Consider the following 21,760-nt stretch of genomic DNA (forward strand, 5'->3'; position numbering starts at 1 on the left):
CATTTGTGGCTTCTCTTGTATTCCAGAACTTTCTGTCACCGAAATGTCCGGAATAAGTGTTTTTTTGCCCAAATTTTGAGGTTTGCTAACGATCCTGGATAACAGAACCTGGTGCGAGCCCCACCTGGATTCCCCAAAGTGTCTAGATTTAAAAAATGCACAGGTTTGGTAGGTTTCCCTGAGTGCCGGCTGAGCTAGAGGCCAAAATCTACATCTAAGCACTTTGCAAAAAACACGTCAGATTTCAATGTAAAAATATGATGATTCCATATTGCGTTTCCTGTTGCGAGCATTAGGCCTACCCACGCAAGTGAGGTATCATTTTTATTGGGGGAACACAGAATAGCAAAACAAGTGTTACTGCCCCTTGTCTTATTGTACATTTTTTCCTTCCAAATGATAGAGTGTAAAAAACGATGTCTATTTGAGAAATGCCCTGTAATTCACATGCTAGTATGGGCACCCCGGGAATTCAGAGATTTGCAAATAACCACTGCTTCTCAACACCTTATCTTGTGCCCATTTTGGAAATACAAAGTGTTGGGAAATGGGCTATTGGTACACTTAGCAATAGGCCACTAACCTCCACTAAGGTCCAGTTAGGTCTCAGTAAATTAAACCCAGCTCAACCCTTTGTAGCTTGGCAACGAGCGACAAGGCTTAACTTAGGAGACAAAGCGTAAAGCATTCAAATATCACAAAACAGTGATCAAATAAAACACAGGAAACAGTTTAAAAATCCCAAATCAATTTATAAAAATAGGAAATATTTTTAGCTTTAAAATGACAGCAAAACAAATAAAGTCGGATAAGGGTAAACAGAGATATGAATTTTTAAAGAATTATTGCTTTCTAGCACATAGAAACAAAAAGTGCCAATCTGGTCATCTGGTGGCACCTCGGCCGGGGCAAAGTAAAAGTTTAAGGCCGACCGCGATGGGGCCCGGCTCGGCTACAGCCCGCGGGAGGCCTCATCAAAAGTTTACCTTAGGACTTTTTTAGGTCATTTTTCTGGAGCTTTTCATCAGTGGGACGAACCTGCCAGTCCAATCCGACCTCCTGGAACTCTCTCTTCCTCGGATACGCGTTGCGGGAGCCCTTGGTGGAGATTTTTACCTTCGGACTTAGTTGTTTTGTCTAGGTGAAAATCCTTCGACCTGGGCAAACCTGAAGCTTGATCTGAAGTCCGTGGAGCCCTCTTCGGATACGCTGGCTGGGAGGTCCCGCTCAACTTCCTACGTTCGGGCTTAGTCTCTTTTTGGGAGATTTTCTTCACCGGGATGAACCTGCAAGTCAGGCTGGGTTGCGGTTGAGGCAAGCCGGCTAGAGTTACTGATGCGGGTCGGTCCCTCTATGGAGCTTTTTTCAAAAGTTCTCCAAACTTTTCCAAACTTCTGGATCATCTTCCAGATGTTCTTTTAAGGTTCTTTTGAGGTCCTCACTTCACCCCAAGGTTCCAGAAGCTCTGAGATGCTCCTTGAGGGTGTGGACTACAACTCCCAGAATGCACCTGGTGCAAACTCCTTTTTGGCCACTGGACAGTGGTCAGCTGGTTGGCTACTTCAGGAGTTGGTGCAGGGGACTCTGGATAGCAAGTTTTCAACTGTAGCAAATAGGGAGTCCCTCCTTGAACCAGTTGAAGCCAGGCAAAGTCCTTCTTGTAGTGAGGCCCAAGTGTGCAGCTGGTGCAGTCCTCCGGAGTGCAGGGGCCAGGTGCAGGCCAGGGGTCCAGCAGGGCAGTCCTTCTTCTCCTGTAGTTCTTCCTTGTTGGAATCCGATGGGGATCCGAGGTGTGGGTGTAGGTCTGCCAGTTTTATCCTTGCTCATGGGTGAAAAACAGGGGGGTCCTGGTTCTCCAATCAGGGGCAGGGTCCTTCCCCCTGTGATGGCCACTTCCTGGGAAGTGTGGCAAAAATCAATCCCAGGGAGCAACATACCTCAAAAATCCATCATGGCTGAAAGTGATTTTTGGAGGATACATCTGGCTGAGCCCACCCACTGGTATGGCTAAGAATCCTAAACACTGCCTTCTCCTGCCCTCTCCTAATCTAATCAAGGGGCACCTAATTGTCTGGGTTTGCAGGATGTGAGGGTGTTGCTGGGTTGCTCCAAATGTCCTTCTCTGCCTTTGAAGACCAGTTTGGCAGCCCTCCTCTTCCTGCTGCCCCATCTGCTGAGGGGAGATCTCCTCCCCCAGCCACATCTCTTTGTGTTGAGCCAAGCTACTTCACACCTCATCAAGGCAGTCTGGCCAGGCTGCCAGAGGCTGGCCAATCATAGCAATGCTGCAACAACACTGCAGGGCTGAAGTTGGCAACTTTTCAGGTAAAGTTTAAAACTCTTTACCTGAACAAGTTATATTAAATCCAACAACTGGAAGTTGTGGGATTTATTATAACAATTAATTTGATACCAAACGTCTGGTATCTGTTACTTAAGGGGATTAAAAAAATTAAAATAAAGTCTCCCCATTCTAGCCTGTGGAGGCCATTCACTACAATGAGGGGAAAACAAATGTGGCTGTTTTACCTCACCAGGGCCTATAAAACAATTTTTATAAGGTCCCTGCTTATAGTTACATGGCACCCAGCCCTAGGGACACGTAGGACACACCTTAGGGGTGACATATGTAAAAATAAGTTCGTTTAAGACTTTGGAACTACTTTTAATTCCAAAGTCGAATTTGCATGTATCTTTAATTTAAAAGCAGCCAGCAAGGCAGGCCAGCCTTTAAAATGACACTGGGCACCTCACCAGTGCACCTATGGGGGTACTACCTATGCTGGGGTCCCTAAACCTCCATGCCCTACCATATACTAGGGACTTATAGGTAGGTTAATTTTGCCAATTATAATTAGCCTAATTTGCATAACCACTTTACACAGAGCACTGGCCCTGGGACTGGTAAGCAGTACCCAGGGCACAGCCAAGAGTCAGTAACCACCAATAACTGTCAAAAACGTTATGGGTGAACAGGGCAAAAAGGGAGGACTTTCCTACACAAAAGTTTTCTTGATACCTATTTTTCACTCTTTATATTTCAGCAAATGAATTGCTGTATACCCAGTATAGAATAAAAACCTTCTGTAAGGTGCAGTTCATTTATTGGCTCTGGGTACCTAGGGTTCTTGTTGAACCAACAAGCCCTCTATATCCCCACAACCAGAAGAGTGCAGCAGATGTAATGGTATATTGCTTTCAATTCTGACATATTTTTTTTACCTCAATTTCAATATCTTTTTATTTCAGCAGTTATTTTCTACAGGAACACCTTGTAGGATCTACACAAATTACCCCTTGCTGAATTCAGAATTTTGTCTACTTTTCAGAAATGTTTAGCTTTCTGGGATCCAGCATTGGTTTCGCACCCATTTCTGTCACTAACTGGAAGGAGGCTGAAAGCACAGAAAATAGTAAAAAGTGGGTATGTCTCAGTAAAATGCCAAAATTGTGTTGAAAAAGGGGTTTTCTGATTCAAGTCTGCCTGTTCCTGAAAGCTGGGAAGCTGGTGATTTTAGCACCACAAACCTTTTGTTGATGTAATATTCAGGAAAAAAACTTCAAGCCTTTTTCTGCAGCCCTTTTTTCCCATTTTTTGAAAAAAATGAATTGTTCGCTGTATTTTGGCTAATTTCTTGGTCTTCTTCAGGGGAACCCACAAAGCCTGGGTACCTCTACAATCCTGAGGATGTTGGAAAAAAAGGATGCACATTTGACATGGGTAGCTTATATGAACAAAAAGTTATGAGGGCCTAAGAGCGAACTGCCCAAATAGCCAAAAAAAGGCATGGCACATGAGGGGAAAATGCCTGGCAGCGAAAGGGTTTAACTGCCCACCATATGTGTCCTCGACACCACCTTGGCTTGTGCCCACACAGCCTCCATGTTCTGACACCACAGATTTTCTTCTCTTAGCTTGAGAGTAGTCCTCAAAAAGGTGATTTCTGTTTTTTGGACACCTTTGCAAATGTAAGAATGCATGGTGTCACTTGCAGACCAACAGTTTTCCTCTTCAGAACCAGCCCTGTAGCAGGCCATCATAGACCCCACCCTTTTTCCATTCTTGAATTTAAATCTGAAGAGATTTTCTCTAAAGACACCTTTAACCTTTCCTCCAACATAGGTTCATCACATGAATGAGACCTGTCCTCACTAATTTTGAACTTGTACAATATGTAAAAAAAAAAAAAAACCATTGAAAAATTAGTGCCAACAAGTAACAACATAAAATCTTCCTACCAATATGAGTAAACAACTGGGTAGTCCCACCACAAACTCCTAACCATCAATTGACTGTTCAACCTCATACTAAACAAGCATTTGCAATGCAGTGGGCCTCTGGATTGCTCTAGTTAGAGCTATTAGCGTTGTAAATTCCTAACTGGACTTTTCTTGTCACATAAATTGAAAATGAAAAAGGAAAACATTTGTTGACATAAGCGAGCGGATTTAAAGCACCACAGCCGCAATTAGCGTGACGGAGAGTCACAAAAAGAAAAAGAAGTTCATTTGCAGTCAAGCGTATCAGCAAAAATGAAATTATCCATGTAACAGGGTCGATGGCCAAGGCGGTAACAAAACTGCCCCAAGGAGGGACAAACGTAAAGCTTTTACCAATGATGATGAAGGATTTTTGAAAGGCAAGCCCATGAATGAGTGATAGTGATGGGCGTGCGATGGGCGTGATTAAAAGGCAACAGATCGATTACAACACATCCGAGCGCTTGTGCGCTCAACCTAAAAAGGTATGGTGATTTTTTCGCAACATGTTTTTGACAAGCTTTTCTGCACAACTTGTCCAGGTTTCATACAGATTAGTCCACCTGTTAAAGCATAATGTTATTACCTTAGATTTAGCATGGACCTTTGAATGAGCCCCTGATTGTATGCATAGTCTGCAGATCTAGTGGATGGTGGTTGTATGGTCTAAAGACCCTGTTGTTGTGTCTTTATGACAGTTTTGCGCCTCAGTTTTGGTTCTGGCAGACCGGGTATGTTTTCTTGTTATGTGATCCGTGTCAGGAGTCTCCTGACAAGTGCTTTTTATGAATATGCATGTTGCTCACCAACAGAGTCCCAGACTCTGTTGGGAGATCGGGATCCACCCTAATTGGTGTTCCATTTACCATTAGTGGCCATGGCCCCATGTGCACTCTGACACCACTAAAAGTTGGTGGCAGCAGATTATAGTAATGTGATGTGGGCCTTTTCATCTAACCTCCAGTGGGGAACTCCGTACTGAATTTCTCTGGGAAATCCCTGTACGATGCCCAGGCTGGTTCCCCTCATTCCATCTGAATGTGTGAAATGTGCATGAGATTGTTTGGGTACATGCCACATGCATCTACCTGGCTTTGGATACACATATCTGAAAGAGGAAGGGAGTTTTTTTGCTTTACTGGGCCAGCTTTTGATCAGATTAACGCTAAAACTAAGAAATGACCAAAAGGCACGGTGAAGCATGGACAGTTCTTACAGTGAAGATGGGCTTCCTGCCCAAACATCATATTAAATGCTTTGTGTGCCAGTTCGGAAACAATATTCAATTAAAACGGGAAGATAATTTCATCTCAAACTGGATGCAATTGGCACACTGAAAGGGAACATGTACTTTACAGTTATTAGTTTCCCCCACCTTTCGGGTTGCCTTCAAATTTTATTCAGCAGTTGGTCCAACTGCCCAGGGACCGGATGTAGGATGCCCCTTAAGGGTATCCACCTTTAGCTTAAGGAACTCAGCACGTCTGTATGGAGAAAGGCCGGCTGCCTACCTTCAAGGGAAAAGGACTGTACCAACAGGACTTAGGGAAACATCTGTTACTTCTGAAGGAATCAGGCAAGGACACCTCTCTGTATGTGGTGTATCTTCCTTTTCAGACAGAATCTAAATTAATAATCTTGCCATGAGAAATTGGGGGAAACTGTGCCCGCTAAGACAAGAAAATATCAACTGCTAACCAGCTCGACATACATCTTCCGTTGCGCCTATCCACTACCCCCTTACTTGATGCGGTGTGAGAACTGAGTATGGTACTGATGATTTTGTGACGCCGGTGTGTCTGCACCCTGCACTTCCGTTCTTCTTCACTCTGTGTATTGCTTATGATAATGTCGGGCCTAAGTGCCTGCACCCTCTGTTGCTGTGCACTTTTCCCCTAGAAGCGCCTGTGATAGTATGTAGTTCTTGTGTTTGCACCCTGCAATGCAGTGCTCTTTCTGCAGCAGTGATAAGTGTGCGAGACCCAAGCGTCTCAACTCTGCATCCTTGTACATCTTTTCATCAAGTGACGTTGATGACGCGCAAGGGCCATTTGTCCTTCTTCCTTTATCATGCACCTTTTTCCTCATGCCAGGTATGCATGGCCATGTGAGGCCTGAGACCTGCACCGGTTGTATTCTAGTTGCAAACCTATCCCTTGCTGGACAGCCGCTTCAGCTTGTGTCTTGTGCCCTGCCTGCTGTTGCTGCACCCTTAGACTGCTAGTCATTCCCCCCCAGTACCCTTAGTAAAACTAGGGATGAACCCTGTGAAGTAAACTCTCCCTCCCCCCGCTATCAAAACAGTTGCTAATGACAAAAAAGTCCCCAACGCTTCTGAGTATACCCCCTTAATAATAAGCGTGTTACGGCTTTAATAGGGTAATAACAGTTGCGTGCATGTTATATTTATAACATGCGATACATTTGCTGCTTAATCTATACTTTCTGACCCATTGTTGCCCCACCCCACTAAAAGCCTTGGCTGTTTGACCTCAATATTTCCTAAGCCTAAGTGCCATTGATATGTGCATGTTCTGCTCAACGGTGTTTGAGAACTGTCCTGATGGGTTGGTTTGTTTGTATTGTGGTAGAAACTGTGGGGACATTGGAAGGAGAAGTTGTTTAATTAAATCAGGAGGATAGTGGGCAATTATGTGGAACTTGGGGGTGTTTAATGTTTGTGCAATAGATGGTCATGGTATGCGCATTATAAGATATAGGCGCGGGAGTAACTTAAGAAAGCTGTTCTGAGGGTGTGTCGTCAAACACTTAAAAATCCCAGGCAGTCTGTTGGTAGTGTGACGGCAAAGCCCAAATAAGAGCCTGCCTGTCCTCTTTGTTTTTATCTAGTAACGTCGGCCCTTTCAAATTGTGACGTCATGTGGAAGCACTGCTGCTTAGCTGTGCGCGTGGTGCCAGGAGGGCTGCCGCCGTAGCCATGGGCTCCGGTACCTGCAGGCACACGGGCTTCACGCACACAGAGCTCATTCAGCTCCACCAGTGAGCCTCGCCTTTGATGTGTCCAGTGACTCAAGCTGACTTCTCTCCAACACAAGTCCGACGCCTGCCTTAAACCAAGCATTTGGAATGCAATAGTCTTGTGTTTGCTCGAGTTACAGCTCATAGTGTTTGGACTTTTATTGCCAGACAGACTGAAAATAACAAAAGGAAGAGAGCGAGGGTGAGCTGGCCCTGGAAAAGCCCCCCTCTACTGTGGTTTATGTTTACAGAAGGAGCTGGTGGGGAGGAGGGACTGAACAAGCACCCACACTGTTGAGGTGAAACAGGCAAATGCCAAAAAAAAAGTCCCTAACAGAAGAGATAAACAGGACATAGTGTAATTACACAGTAATTTGTACTGCTCCCAAAGTGAAAAAAGGCAGGACAAAGAGGTAGAACTGATCACTAGCAAGCAAGGATTTTTGAAGGACACTGCAACTAACAAATCAAAACTCTGGAACTCACTCTATTCTATACTTTAGTATTCAGCAGGCCGAACGCTACCTCTTGACCTAAAAAGTATATCTCCTCAGTTGTGACTGTCAGAAGTAACTGACACTCAGTTAACAATGTGTAACATGCACAACATCCCAAGCCAACAACATGGCTACCAAAAATAATTTGACCAATGAAAAAGGGCTGTTACCCAGACTAGCCCTTCCTCTGTTTCCAATATCGTCGCCTGTCTAATGCACACTGAATGCGCAGTGATGAAAAATCTTAACCCAGCAGTGCGCGCTGAACAGCACGCGACTCAGCAGCATGTGTGATGCCGTATTGAAAGAATTCACAAGCATCCGACGCCCTACCTGAAAGGAGAACTGTAAGCACATGCCCTCCCTACCAGCGTCTGGTGCGAGTGCTCATCACCTGATTCAGCTTAGAAAAGCAGGCTTGAGCACACAGTGTGTTATTTGGAACAGAACAGCTGTTGTGAGCACACGGTCCTCGCACCAACCACCCCAATTGGGAAACACTGTAAAAGTCTACAAATATGCAAAGTAATAAATGTAGAATTTATTTACTTAACCATTCTATTCGCGTTCATCCATTTCAAATTCCAGAGAAAGATGTAGGCACATCTCAGAGAAAATGATATTAAGATATACAGACTTAGGAAAAAGATAAATAATTATTCACCTCATGAACAAAATGATAAGAAATAATAAACACACATCTCTAGCAAGCGTTTAACAACAAAAGGAATCATACAAACTTGAAATTCATTCACACCTTGCACAAAGTACTTAACTTCTGGAGCAGCAGCAAAAAAGAAGGCGGAGCATTCTCTGTTTTTATTATGTTGGAATTCTAAGTACTATGGCCCTCATTACGACCTTGGCGGTCGGTGGTAAAGTGGCGGTAAGACCGCAAACAGGCCAGCGAAAAGAAAAATGGAATTATGACCTCGGCAGTGTCATCCGCCACTTCACCATTCCGACCGCCATGGCGGTGAGAACCGCTGGGCTGGAGATTGTGGTCTCCAGCCCGGCGGTCGTCACTAGACCGCCGACGGTATCAGGACCCTGCATACCGCCATGGATCTCGGGTGGTTTGGAACTGTCATGAGATCCATTGTGGTAGGCACTATCAGTGCCAGGGAATTCCTTCCCTGGCACTGATAGGGGTCTCCCCCACCCCGCTACCCCCCACAAATCCTCCCCCAATACCCCTCTGCCACCCCCCAAAGGTGGCACAACCCCCCTCCCCACCACGACCCCGAACATGCACATATACACACCCCTACATGCACACACCCCCAACATGGACATATACTCACCCCTACACACACACACACCCCCCCAACATGCACATATACACACCCCTACACGCACACATACACCCCGACAACACATACCTGCACACATATAAACAGACATGCACACCGTCCGAGCCGCACACATTTCCCATACACACAGCACCCCCGCACGCATACACTCACTCACTCACCCCCTCTACACTCTCACAAGCACACCCCCAAGCACGCACACAACAACCCCCAACCCCCTTCCCTAACGGACGATCAACTTACCTTGTCCGTTGATCCTCCGGGAGAGGACGGGATCCATGGGGGCAGCTCCGCCACCAGAACACCGTCACCAGAACACCGCCACACCGAATCATGGGAAGTGATTCAGTGGGCGGTGTTCTGTTGATGTGGCGGTGGAGGTTGAGCAACCTCCACTTTCCCGCCGTCTGCCAGTATGGCTGCTGGCGGCTTTCCGTACGAAAAAGGACAGTGGCCTGCCAGCGGTCATAATACGCGGCGCGGAAAAGGCGGTACCTCGGCGGTCTTGCGAAAAGACCGCCAAGGTCGTAATGACCCCCTATGTGCTTTAAAGGAGCAGCTGTGAGTGGTGGCAATAAAGAATTATGCATAATGTTACCCTCCGAGTCTTACTATAAATGTGTATTGTACTGGACCAGAGCTGTCCTGAACCCTAAAGCTGCAATCTATGTAAAATCTCCAGACCATGTCAATCACTCTGGTTTCCACTGTAAAAATACTTGCCTGTCCCTTGTATAACGCATATTAGTTGAATTGCAGCTGGGGACCCTTTAGACCAGCCCAAGAAGAGTAAGGGGGTCATTACAAACCTGGCGGTCCAAGACCGCCAGGGCTGTTATGACGGAAGCACCGCCAACAGGCTGGCTGTGCTTCCCAGGTCATTACGACCGCGGTGAAATGGCCCCGATGGTTGTAATCCGCCAGGGCAGCACTGCCAGCCTTTTCCTGACGGTTTGAACCGCCAGGAAAAGGCTGGCGGTATGGGGTGTCACGGGGCCCCTGGGGGCCCCGTGCAGCTTTTCACTGAGAGAGCGCGACGGGTGGAACTGCACCCTTCGCACGGCCGCAACACCGCGGGCTCCATTTTGTTTCAGAACAGACGATGAATGCATTTTTTATTAAATCACCTCATAATTATGGGCAGCTTGGCCATTTGTGAGGGGCCTGGTACCTACCCAAATCTGACTAAGATTTGTTAGGAATGTATACAGTTATGGACATCATGCTGCTCAATCTATTTTTATAAAAGCTGCATAACTGTACTCAGAGTATCTTGATTAGTAGTTGCTGCACTTATGGGCACTACCGCTTGTATCCTGTAACACAACCTAATTGGTAGGAGAACCTTGTTTTATGGGGTCCTTATGTAACCTGGGTTATGCTCACATGCTATTTCTAAGCAGAAGGATGATGTGGATAACGTGGTGCTTATGCTTTTCATTTCCATACTTTAGTGTACAATCACTTGCACTTTAGGGCGACGTTAACCTGCAGTTGTGGGTTTTGTGGGTGTTGCCACTTTTATTGCCTGTTATTGTTTTTGCGGACTAATGTGACTAGTAAGTGACTGATTTATGTGATTTTTCGTATGTATTGATTTATGATTATTTATTGCTATATATTGTTTTTATTATTGTATGGTACAAGGCTGACACAGTAAATTTTAATTTCCTAAGGACTACACAGGCACCCTGAAATTATAAAGAAACATTAAAATTCCTGTCACTTGATATAGATGCATCTGTACTGCATCACATCATTCCCAGTAGGGCCAACAACTAAAGGGAATGGAAGGGGCAGATGCAGTGCCTTGACTTTATCTATATTACTACACACATACTAACAAGAAGAATTACATTATTTTATGTTAAAAGTATTTATAACTACAGAACGATCGGTTCCTCAGTACATCGAAAACAACCACACAGAATATCATAAGAACGGCCAGGAGATACGTTACAAGTAACAAGAATAAAATGAACATTTCCAACATTGCTTAAACGTCATTAAAATATTATCCAGCGCCTCATACCCTATTGCCTATTTTTATGCGCTATACCATGAGAGCATGCAAGGGAAAGGAAATTGCAGTCTAGATATTCTTAGGTCGAAGGGGCGTACTGCACACCTTGTTGACAGCCAAGACTGTCATTATTCAGGCGTGAAGACCGTGTTCCTCACAAAGAGCAAACACCATTGTGGTAGCAGTCACGTGGTCTTTCTCCACCACTGGGATATATCAGCTGCAGGCTTCAGGTGAGATGTGTGAAGTGTGCTGGGTGTAGATGAGATCATTGCTGTCAAAGCCTCAGGTGATCATCTGGGTGAAGGACCTCTCTAACAAGTGGGCAAATGACAGACATTGTATCCTGAATGATCATCAAAGTATACACTGATGATGTTGAAGTTATGGACATGTAGCAGAAAAGGAGGACAATTCAGACTGTACTCCTTTGATCCAATATCTGAATAGTTTGCTATGTATCCCTGACTAAGTATCCTAAACACAGACTAATGTTGCCTTAGAGTTTTTATCAGTCACTGATCAAAGAACTGGATGATGATATGTTTCCTAAGAAAGATAACGTCTGGCACAATGGTGCTATCATACAGGCACAACAATGATTCCGCAAGAATAGGGAACATGTCAAAGTCCATCAGCTAAGATGCAGTCTAGTCCTAGCTAAGATGGAGACTGACCTTAGAGAATTTGGGCCTCATTGTGAACCTGGCGATCTAATGACTGCCAGGTTCGCGGTGGTGGTCGGGCTGCCGACAATGAGGCAGTTCGAGTGACATATTAGGACAGCAACAGCACCACCATATTTCATCTTGATGATGGCCTGATGGTGTTGGCAGTCGAAATCCAACAGGACAGCGCTGCTCCGGAGATTACAACTTTGTTCTCCTCCAGAGATTTAATGGCAGTAGCACTGCCATGAGAAGGCTGGCAGAGAACAGGTACAGGGGGCCCCCAGGGACCCCTGCACTTGGCACTTTGCCAACAATGAAAATTGTGAGGGTGATGATGCACCCTGCTCACTGCAATATTGCTGCCGGGTCGATTATGAGCCGGAGACAATGCTGTCGGCCATTTCCTGCTGGGCCATCTGGCAGAAACTGAGGTTTCCGCCCACTGAGCTGGCGGGAAACTCGTAATGGGTCTGGCGGGGAGGCAGCTACAATGGCGGCAACCTCCCCGTCGGGATTTCAGTAGATGGGCTTTTCTGTCCTCCCAAATTGTAATAACACCCTGGATGTGTGCCTAAGTTAGAATTTTGTGGGAGCTCACCTTCCATTGTTCTCACCTGACTGCTTCTTAGACATTCCCTAGGAATGGCCATTGCACTAATGTAATAACAAATCTACACATGTATTGTGCATAACTGCGGACAGTGCACCTCTCAAAGTGAATGCATTTACAAGTGCCTCATGGTTTTTAAATTAAGCATGAATTATGCATGCGTATATGAAAATGTTTTTCAGGCTCAAATCTGATGGAGACTGACAAAATTGAAAATTAGCACTTAGGCCTTCGTTATAACCCTGGCGGTTGGTGGTAATATGGTGGAAAGTAATGCCAACAAGCTAGCGGTACTTTCCACCGTATTATGACATTGGCTCAGCCAAACCGCCAATGTACCACACCGACCGCCACAGTGGTAACGGCCGCCAGGCTGGAGATATCAATCCCCAGCCCGGCGGCCGTCACTGTACCACCTGCGGTATAATGACCCCACCTACCGCCATGGTTGTCGTGGCTTCCTTACCGCCACGAAAACCATGGAGCTAGGCACGATCAGGGACAGGGAATCCCTTCCCTGTCACTGATAGAGATCCCCTCCACCCCCTTCCGCTCCAACCCCCACTTCATTCAAGCCCCTCCCTTCACACAATCACACGCATACACACACCCATACCCACATTCATCTACGTATGAATATATCCATTCATACACACATCTGCACACACCTTCATATGTTCACGCAGACATGCATTCACAAAACACACGCACTCACACATCCATACATGAACATACATTCGACACGGCACACACACCCGCATACACGCACAAACTTTAACACACACCCCCACGCACACACAACGCCCCCCACTACCCCTCCCCTGTCGGAGCACCCACTGACCTGTGTTTAGGGGGTCCTCCGGCAGGAGACCCGACCGGACTCTGTTGCCAGCAGCAGCGTCTGCCAGCAGATCACAGCCGGGCCGTATTATGGGTCATAATACGGCTGGCAGCGGTCTACTGGCATGGCATTGCTGCTGGCAGCAGCACCCCCTTACTGCCATCCACCGGCATGGTCACAGCCAGATCCCTGGCGGAAATCTGGCTGTGGTCCTAATATGGCGGACGGCTGGTAGCCGTGGCAAAGGTCTTTGGCGGCCATCGCCGCAGCAGTAGGCTGTTTTTACCGCCAATTACATAATGAGGGCCTTAATGTTTTAATAAATATTTAAAGCAGTTTAATCCAGTTTTCATTGCTCATGCTGCTTAAGGCAATTGTAGGATGTAAATGGTGTTTGTCAGCATAATGTTTGAGTGTATATTGTTTTTCTGCAAATATGTAACGTTTTTAACAATACTTTATTATTCAGGTCCTGTTACAGAAGTCAAAACAGACATCTATGTCACCAGCTTTGGACCGGTGTCAGATGTTGAAATGGTAAGTAATTTAACATGGTCAATTAATTACATCCCTTAATGTAATAAAAATAGCTCTGTAATAGAGTGACTGTAAATAACATAGGTTTATATTGGGCACTACAGTGTTGCTAATAGCTAAAACGTGTACATTCGAGCAGACCACCATCTGTGCATTTGTATTCCCAAACAGGAGCCCTTTTTCCTTTTTAATGTAGCCTGTGTTTTTAAGAAAGAAAACGTTTCCAGTTTTGGAATAAATCGGCAGTAGCAGATAGTGATCCCGAAGACCCCCAAGGACACCTAACAGGATTCACAAATGAGACACCAGCCCTTTTGCAAAGCTGTTACTACCTCCCTTCAGGTGTTGGTAACTGATCAATGGTTTGCAACTACAGCTGTGGTCGCAAACCATTGATTAATATTATTTCAACATGTGCCCCTTTCACATCCCCTCCTGTTTGGTATTAATTGTTGCAAACCCTCTTATGTTGTAAAGCCAGGGCTTGGAACTGCAACATTTCTTTGTAGATTGGGCTCATTGATCTCCATCATTACTTCCTTTTGTGTAGCTGGGCGACATTACAGAATTTATGACTTTAAACAACAATATATACCCTCCATTCTAAAAGCAGGTAGTAAAGAAGCAGATTTTGTAAACTTTCTACACAGCCTCTGTATTAAAACACTGGTATCAATGCCTGAGACATGTCATATTAGTGCATACCACTTGTTGACTTGTGCAAAACATCAATGTAAAGATGTAGAATTAACCAATAGTAATATTTATGTTGTCAGCATTTCCACATATTTGTCAAGCAATCTCTACATATTTGTGTTATGTATTTCTGCTGTTGGGCATTAACTCTTTTAGTGTGAGTGTCGGCCAATGGTAGACACCCACAGTACCTCCCCAGTGCGTCTGTGGGCCATTGGACAACACTAGGGAGGTATTTAAAGACCCCTCTGGTGCTATTCATCAGAGGAAGTCTTTAATTTTATTTTTAGCTCCCCAAGCAGCCCAAGTGATTTTTTTGTTTTTGTTTTTTTTGTTTCGTTTTTACTGCAATGACGATTGGCAAAACGTCATTGCAGTAAAAGCAAAAGAAAAATTAGCAGATGGGCTAGTTTTACTGTCACTGAAAACGTGATAGGGAGCATACCTCAGCCTCCCAAGCACTGATTCTCTTTGGGGAGGTATTGTTGGAAAGGTATAGTTACCTCCAACCTGTCCTGCATTGTGAGGGGCCTACTAGATGCCATGGTTAATTAAAAAATAAATATAGAGGTGACGTAGTCAATAATTCAGCGTTGTCCCTGAAGTCACAGAAGTCATCAATATTTGATACGATATGCATTATGTTAACCAAAGTACTAATAGTTTGAATGTAGAAAAATGCCATAAGAAATAATTTTAACTGTGCATTCTTTTAAACTAGTGTTAGAGACTCTTGTGGTATTGATTTATAAAGCTTAATTGATATGATGTTATAATTTGGGCATCAGCCTACCAGAATATATTGAATTTCTAATGATTAATGATTTTAAAAAGTGTGCTAAATCAATTGAAATGCATGAACAGTTTTTCATTTTAAACTAAAGTAAGTTGCATATTATTGAAGCATTATTAATGTTGAATTCATGTTTGCATTTTAAAAATGTGATTATTGAAACATATTAATTAAATGTATTGCTTTTATTCAGTTGCGTTAGCCGAAGTGTGGCCTGTTAGTTTTGTATTGCGTGACTGTGCAGGAAATGCTGATTCATTTTCATAACGTGAACTTTCTTTCAGACATCATTCCCATGAGCAGATTAGCTTTGGTAATGGGCCCTATTATTTAGACATAGAGAAAAAGTGTAATAGTGTCCTTGAGTTTGGAACATCCTGAGCAGTGGACTAACAAATTATACAAATGTTTCAATCCTGTGTGGAGCTACATGGATGGATAAGGTTCCCAGGACAGACCGGGGAATGGAGGTCGATGTTGCAACCTGAAGTTGTGTGATCGATTACTATTGGGCGATGCCCCTTCAATGTAATGTGAGCTGTCTTTCAGAACAAATCAAATAATTTTACAAACTTTAATATACAGTTGACTAGTTGGACTTTAGGCAGAACTCTGGAGTTCCTAAACATTTACTGATGAAGAATTCCTGAATGTTGAGCCCCTTGGAGGGGTATCTTCCTCTGTGCTTTGCCCCTCTGAGATGCCCTTCTGAGACTTAGAGATTTCCTCCCTAACCCCTTCTAAAGACTCTTGATTGAGCTATCTTTTGCCCACCGTAGTTAGTACCTTGATGCAAGAAATGTCCTTGTTCCAAATTCTTTTTGCCCTTTTTGCCCTTTTTGTCCTTTTTGTCTTTTGCTCACAGGTGTTCCGCCCCACACATACTGATGCAACACATCGGTGTTGCATAGACCCTGCATGCATGTCAAGTGATCTTTTGGTGGGGCAGTTGGCATGCCTGGAAACAAAGAATCTTCTGGAGTACCACTATGAACCTCACTAAGCACTAATTGTTCTATTGTAATATATTACAGTGACCCGCAGTGATCTAAAACCTCAAATACTATACTGCCTCTATTTATCAATAAAAGATGATTTTTTGTGAACCATTCTTTCTGGTGTGTGGGTTAAGTGTAGTGCTTCATATTTGAGCACATGTATCAAAACCCTACAAACTTTGAAGTTCATGCAGTACAAAGAGCTAAGGGACTGAGATCTTTAGGTCCGCTAGGGACTTTGCGTCAGCCTATGCGAAAAAGGGACACTTCAAAGTGTTCTCGGCCTAATTTGAGAGCTTGTATTTTGAAATTATTTAACTGTTCTGCTTGCGGCGAAAGGCAAATAGCAGGGACAAGAGTTGGCACAAATTCCTAGTTCCTTGCTACTTGTGAACTGGATCCGATAGGTCATTGTTGGCCTTTGTGATTGCTGACTGATGTCAGTAGCTTGAAACTCAAATACCAGGACTTTCACTAGTGGTGTTGAGGCTTAGTTAGTGCATAGTTAGTGATTAGCCTGGCAGTGGCTGGCAAATAGCTGGTCACTTAGAGTAGTGCTGCTGCAAACTTTTTGCAGGATGGGACTCCTTTGGATGCTGATGGATGCTGATGTTCATAAGTAAAGAACCAAACTTTTTGCAGGATGGGACTCCTTTGGATGCTGATGTTCATAAGTAAAGAACCAAACTCCCATCATTCGTGATGACTGATGCTCCAAACACCTAATGGTTGACCTGTGGCTGGGACACTTTTCAAAACACAATGGCCGAAGAGGCGGACACATTGCCATTCACTATGTATGTTTTCCTGCGGGTTGAAATATAGGAATAATACTTTCATTGAACAATGGCATAAGTGGGCTGATGCAAATTATGATTTTTCTTCATTGAATTAGCACTGGAAAAAAGCTGTAGCTGTATTTTCACCAAACCTAACAAATTTTGGGGGGAAGAAAACACACATTTGTCTTTGTTACTTAAAAAGCGTACCCACTTTTATAATATAAATGGAGGTGGGTTTGGCCAAGATGGCCACTGAGTAGGAGCATTTCTTTGGAGCTCTGCCGTCGGTCCGTTGGACAGACCAGACAGGGTGCCCAATAACCCGATCTGGGGGGGCAGCGCCCCCCCGAGTCCCCTGGAAGCCCCGGGGTCTGGTTGAGGACCGTGAGTCCCAAACTTGGGTGCTGTGACACAGCTGGAGAGCTTACAAGGGGGCCGTTGAGCGGGCCGTGGTGGGCCACTGGTGGCACAGCAAGAAGACTGCGGCCAGGTAGGCCGAGACCCCGAGCTGCCGCGAGAGCGGAGAGGCAGTGGAGCTGGGAAAATCGGAAGGCGACGGAGTGCCATTGAAAAGAGCATTCATGGAGAAACTTTTTGAGTCTCTACGTGAAGATTTCGCAACACTGAAACAGGAAATAGCAGAAGACATTAAAGACCTTAAGAGAGAGGTGGTCGAGCTGGGACAGTGGGTGAACACGCTGGAACAGACACATGACACACGAGAGGAGGAACTGGACTGCCACAGGAGAGAACTCCTCACCCTACAAGACAAGAACCGAGAGCTGCAGTATCAACTAGAGGACCTAGAAAACAGATCGCGTCGCTCAAACATTCGCATAAAAGGAGTGCCGGCACAAGCAGTGACAGGGGCCCTGGAGGATTTCGTGGTGCGACTCTTTCGCCATGTGGCCTCAGCACCGAAAGAGCAGAATATTGTGCTTGACAGAACACATAGAGCTGCCCGTCCTGCTCTTACTCTGGATCAGGCCCAAGACATACTGACCTGCCTGCATTATTACAAACCACGAGAGGTCATAATGGCAGCGGTCCATGACACAGCATCAATTGAGTTTCAGGGGCACTGGATTCGTTTGTTTCAGGACTTATCAATGTAACCTTGCAGCGGCGTAGAGATCTCTGGCCTGTGATAGACCTCCTCAGAGAGAAAGGTATCAGATATAAATGGGGCCACCCCTTTCTCCTCCACTTTACCTGGCAGAATGAAACCCGTAGCATCTGAACACTGAAAGAAGCGCAGGACCTAGACGGGATGCTGCCGCACCTCGGAGACCAGTCCCAGAAATCAGCATCACAGGCCAATCGCCAAGTAGACAGTGGACTCAGACCATTGATACGAACTAGCTCACTGTGTGGGATTTCCCCCTGCTTATAAGATGATGCTTATTGGATAACTCAAGTGCGCAGTCCGGGAGATGGTGAAGGCAAAGAGAAAATAGACTGAGACAACCGGATGGCGGAGCTCCGATTTATCAAAGCACCGACGGACTGATGATTTGGTCCGAACCCCCAGACTTGCTAATGACTGTTCCCTAGCAGGGAACGCTGTTAATAGTTTATCCCATGTTGACTGTTCATTTTCACTACCTTCCTTCCCACATTGACCCAAAGGGGGTGCCACCTTCTTTCCTTATCATTCAGGGGCTCATGCGTAGGGACATTCTCTTAATGCACTGGTCATACGACACACAATACAGCGACACCGATCCACCTCCCCAATTATAACCGTACTTAGTCTTAACATAAGAGGCCTTAATGCTCCAGTGAAGAGACAGGCCCTTCGACTGCAGCTTAGAGACCTGAAGAGTACTATATGTCTATTACAGAAACTCACTTCGCTCAGACTGGAAAAGACTGAGGACATGCTGGTTTGACCTTCAGTTCTACTCATCGAGTCCTGGGCAGCGGGCAAGGGTGGCAATCATACTGGCCATAAACATCCCAGGGAAGGTGATCTGGATGCAGTCTGAGATTCCTGGGAGGCTTCTCTCCCTACATATTGACATGCATGGGCGCAGGCTCATAATAGCTAATAATAGCTAATATTTATGGTCCAAATGAGCACCAAGAATGCTTCCTGAAAGATGTATTAGGGAGGATCCTAGTGACATCTGACGAAGACATTGCAGTGGGTGGAGACTTTAATATAGTCCCGGATCCTCACTGAAGTCCATCCAGAGATACGGCCAGACTGGAGCCTTCTCAAAGGGTTTCCAGGAACAGCTTGAGGGAGCAGGACTGACTGACATCTGGCACCAGCAACATCCAGCGGATAGAGCATACTCCTTTTTCTCGGCCGCCCATCAGACATATGCCCGTATAGACCTCTTCCTACCACTCCGACTACCAGTCCTTCAATTGGAGTGGCCTCAATCTCAGATCATTCCCTGCTCGCACTCTCCCTTGCTCTACCCGCATACACTCCAAGTAGACGACACTCGTGTCTTAACATAAGACTTTTAGCGTATGAGGATATTTTGGAGGATATTAGGGACACAATAAGCCACTTTCTAACTATAAACAATACCCCCACAACTAACATCACAGCTCTTTGGGAAACCTTTAAAGCAGTCATCAGAGGTCAGTTCATAGCAAAAGCAGCAAGACTGAATGTCACACGCCGTAATAAGCGTCAACAACTCGAAGATGACATGAGGGCTCTGGAGATGGCACATAGGCAGACTGGGTCCCTAGCAACAAGGAGGCAACTCGCCACACATCAGAAGCAGCTACGGGCTTTGGATAAAGGTAAGGCGGAGTATGCCACACTCCAGACTAAGCAAAAGTTCTATGCTGGGGGAAACAGGGCGGGTCGCCTGCTGGCTCACAGACTCCGTACACAGGCTACGGAATGGTGGGTGGCAGAGCTAAGGCTGCCTGATAGTACACTGACATGCCAAGAAGAGCTGATCTGTCATCAGTTTGAGCGGTTCTACATGGACTTATCCTCCATAGAGGAGATCGACCATAAAGGTATGGAGGACTATCTGTACTCCGCCCCTACGCCATTAATCCCACCTGTAGACAATGCCACCTTGGATAGGGATATCACACCCACAGCAGTCCTCGCAAGCATACACCGGCCACAGCCGGCTAAAGCCCCAGGCGCGGACGGTTTTAGAGCAGAGTTTGAAAAATCTTTTGGTGCCCAGCTAGCCCCTGTGCTGGCCCGACTGTATAATGGGCTGGGCACATCCTGCCCCCTCCCACCTACGATGCAACTGGGTATAGTGACATTTATCACCAAACCGGGGAAAAACCCACAACTATGCACTTCCTATTGACCCATTACATTACTAAACGTGGACGCTAAGATCTTCACGGGTATCCTAGCTCATAGGTTGAACCCGTACATGCATAATCTGGCAGACCCGGACCAATCCGGGTTCATCCCCGAATGTTCCTGTAGCGACAACACTAAGAGATTATGCCACCTGCTGGACAAGGTTTGTCGCTCTAAAACTCAAGCCCTCCTTCTCTCCATCGATGCAGGGAAGGCCTTTGACCGAGTACACTGGCAGTATCTTCACGCAGTCTTAATGAAACTCAGCCTTGGCCCCAGGTTCAGTGAGTGGATCCGATGTAATTATGATAAACCTACAGCCATGGTCATCGTGAATGGGGGACTGTCCCAGCAATATCCTATTCTAAGGGGCAACCAACAAGGATGCCCCGTTTGGTCTGTATAATTTGCCTTATATATGCAGCCCTTTGCTGAGCATATACGGAGACACTCGGACATTTTCGGCGTGCCAATGGGTGGTAGATCACATAAATTGGCTCTCTACGCAGACAATGTGCTCCTTCTCTTGACCCAGCCTCAGGCTTCTCTCCCACGGCTCATGGCGGAGCTGATGGTCTTTAGTAAGGTATCAAGTTTTAAAATCAATTTTGCTACATTGTCCATATTGAACCTCACCACTCCAGACATTCAAAGGGTGCCCCTATGGGCCAATTTTCCCTTCTTGTGGGCTACACAAGGGATTACGTTCTTGGGCCTGTGGATACTTCCCACAATAGAGGCAACAGTAGACTGTAACTACAATAGGATGCTAAACACTGCAAGCTCAGACTTAGCAAAGTGGAAGGCGCACGGTCTCTCCTGGGTAGTCTGCCTAGCTGCGGTCAAGATGACACTTCTGCCTAAAATACTTTATCTTATGTGGACCCTGCCATTGCAACCGCCCCTACCCTTCTAGAAAAAATGCAAGTGCTTATCTGATAATACATTTGGAGTGGTAGAAGGGCTAGAATGTCCAAGACCCAGGCATGCCTCCCACAGACCGAGGGAGTGTTGGGAGTCCCATACCTTTTGAGCTATTATTATACTGCACAGCTGCATTACATGTTTAATTGGGCCCGACACCTTATGGAGAAATACTGGTGTTTTATCAACCAGGCAGTGGCAGGAATCCACATCTGGAAGGTACCTTGGCTACCCAAGAAACACCGACTACCAGGGTTGTATGTCTCCCCTATTTTGAGGACCACGATGGGAGCATGGGACAAAGTACAGGTTCTGAAAGGGCTATCCACGCTGGTCTCCCCACAGACACCGCTCATTGGCAACCCAGACTTTGCCCCCGCACTTGGCGACCCTGCCTTTACACCCTGGCAGGAAGCAAACTGAAAGAGGATAGGCAACCTTTTTGACGAAGACAGAGTTATGGACTTCCACAATCTACAGGAAGGGTATGGCATTCTGACATCCACATACTGGCTATGTTTGTCCGTTCATCATT

At 45.6% G+C, this 21,760-nt stretch overlaps 1 protein-coding gene across 5 annotated transcripts in view; it reads left to right on the forward strand.

Moving 5' to 3' along the window:
• Positions 1 to 21,760, forward strand: part of GABRA4 (gamma-aminobutyric acid type A receptor subunit alpha4) — a 415,701-nt gene that overhangs the window by 77,807 nt on the left and 316,134 nt on the right. For all 5 annotated transcript variants that reach the window (XM_069201699.1, XM_069201704.1, XM_069201709.1 and 2 more), the window contains exon 3: positions 13,664 to 13,731. In XM_069201699.1, the coding sequence (XP_069057800.1) occupies positions 13,664 to 13,731 (68 nt within the window). The remainder of the gene's footprint in view (positions 1 to 13,663; positions 13,732 to 21,760) is intronic.

Source organism: Pleurodeles waltl, chromosome 1_2, assembly GCF_031143425.1.
Source record: "Pleurodeles waltl isolate 20211129_DDA chromosome 1_2, aPleWal1.hap1.20221129, whole genome shotgun sequence".
In the NCBI taxonomy this organism is placed as follows: Eukaryota; Metazoa; Chordata; class Amphibia; order Caudata; family Salamandridae; genus Pleurodeles; species Pleurodeles waltl.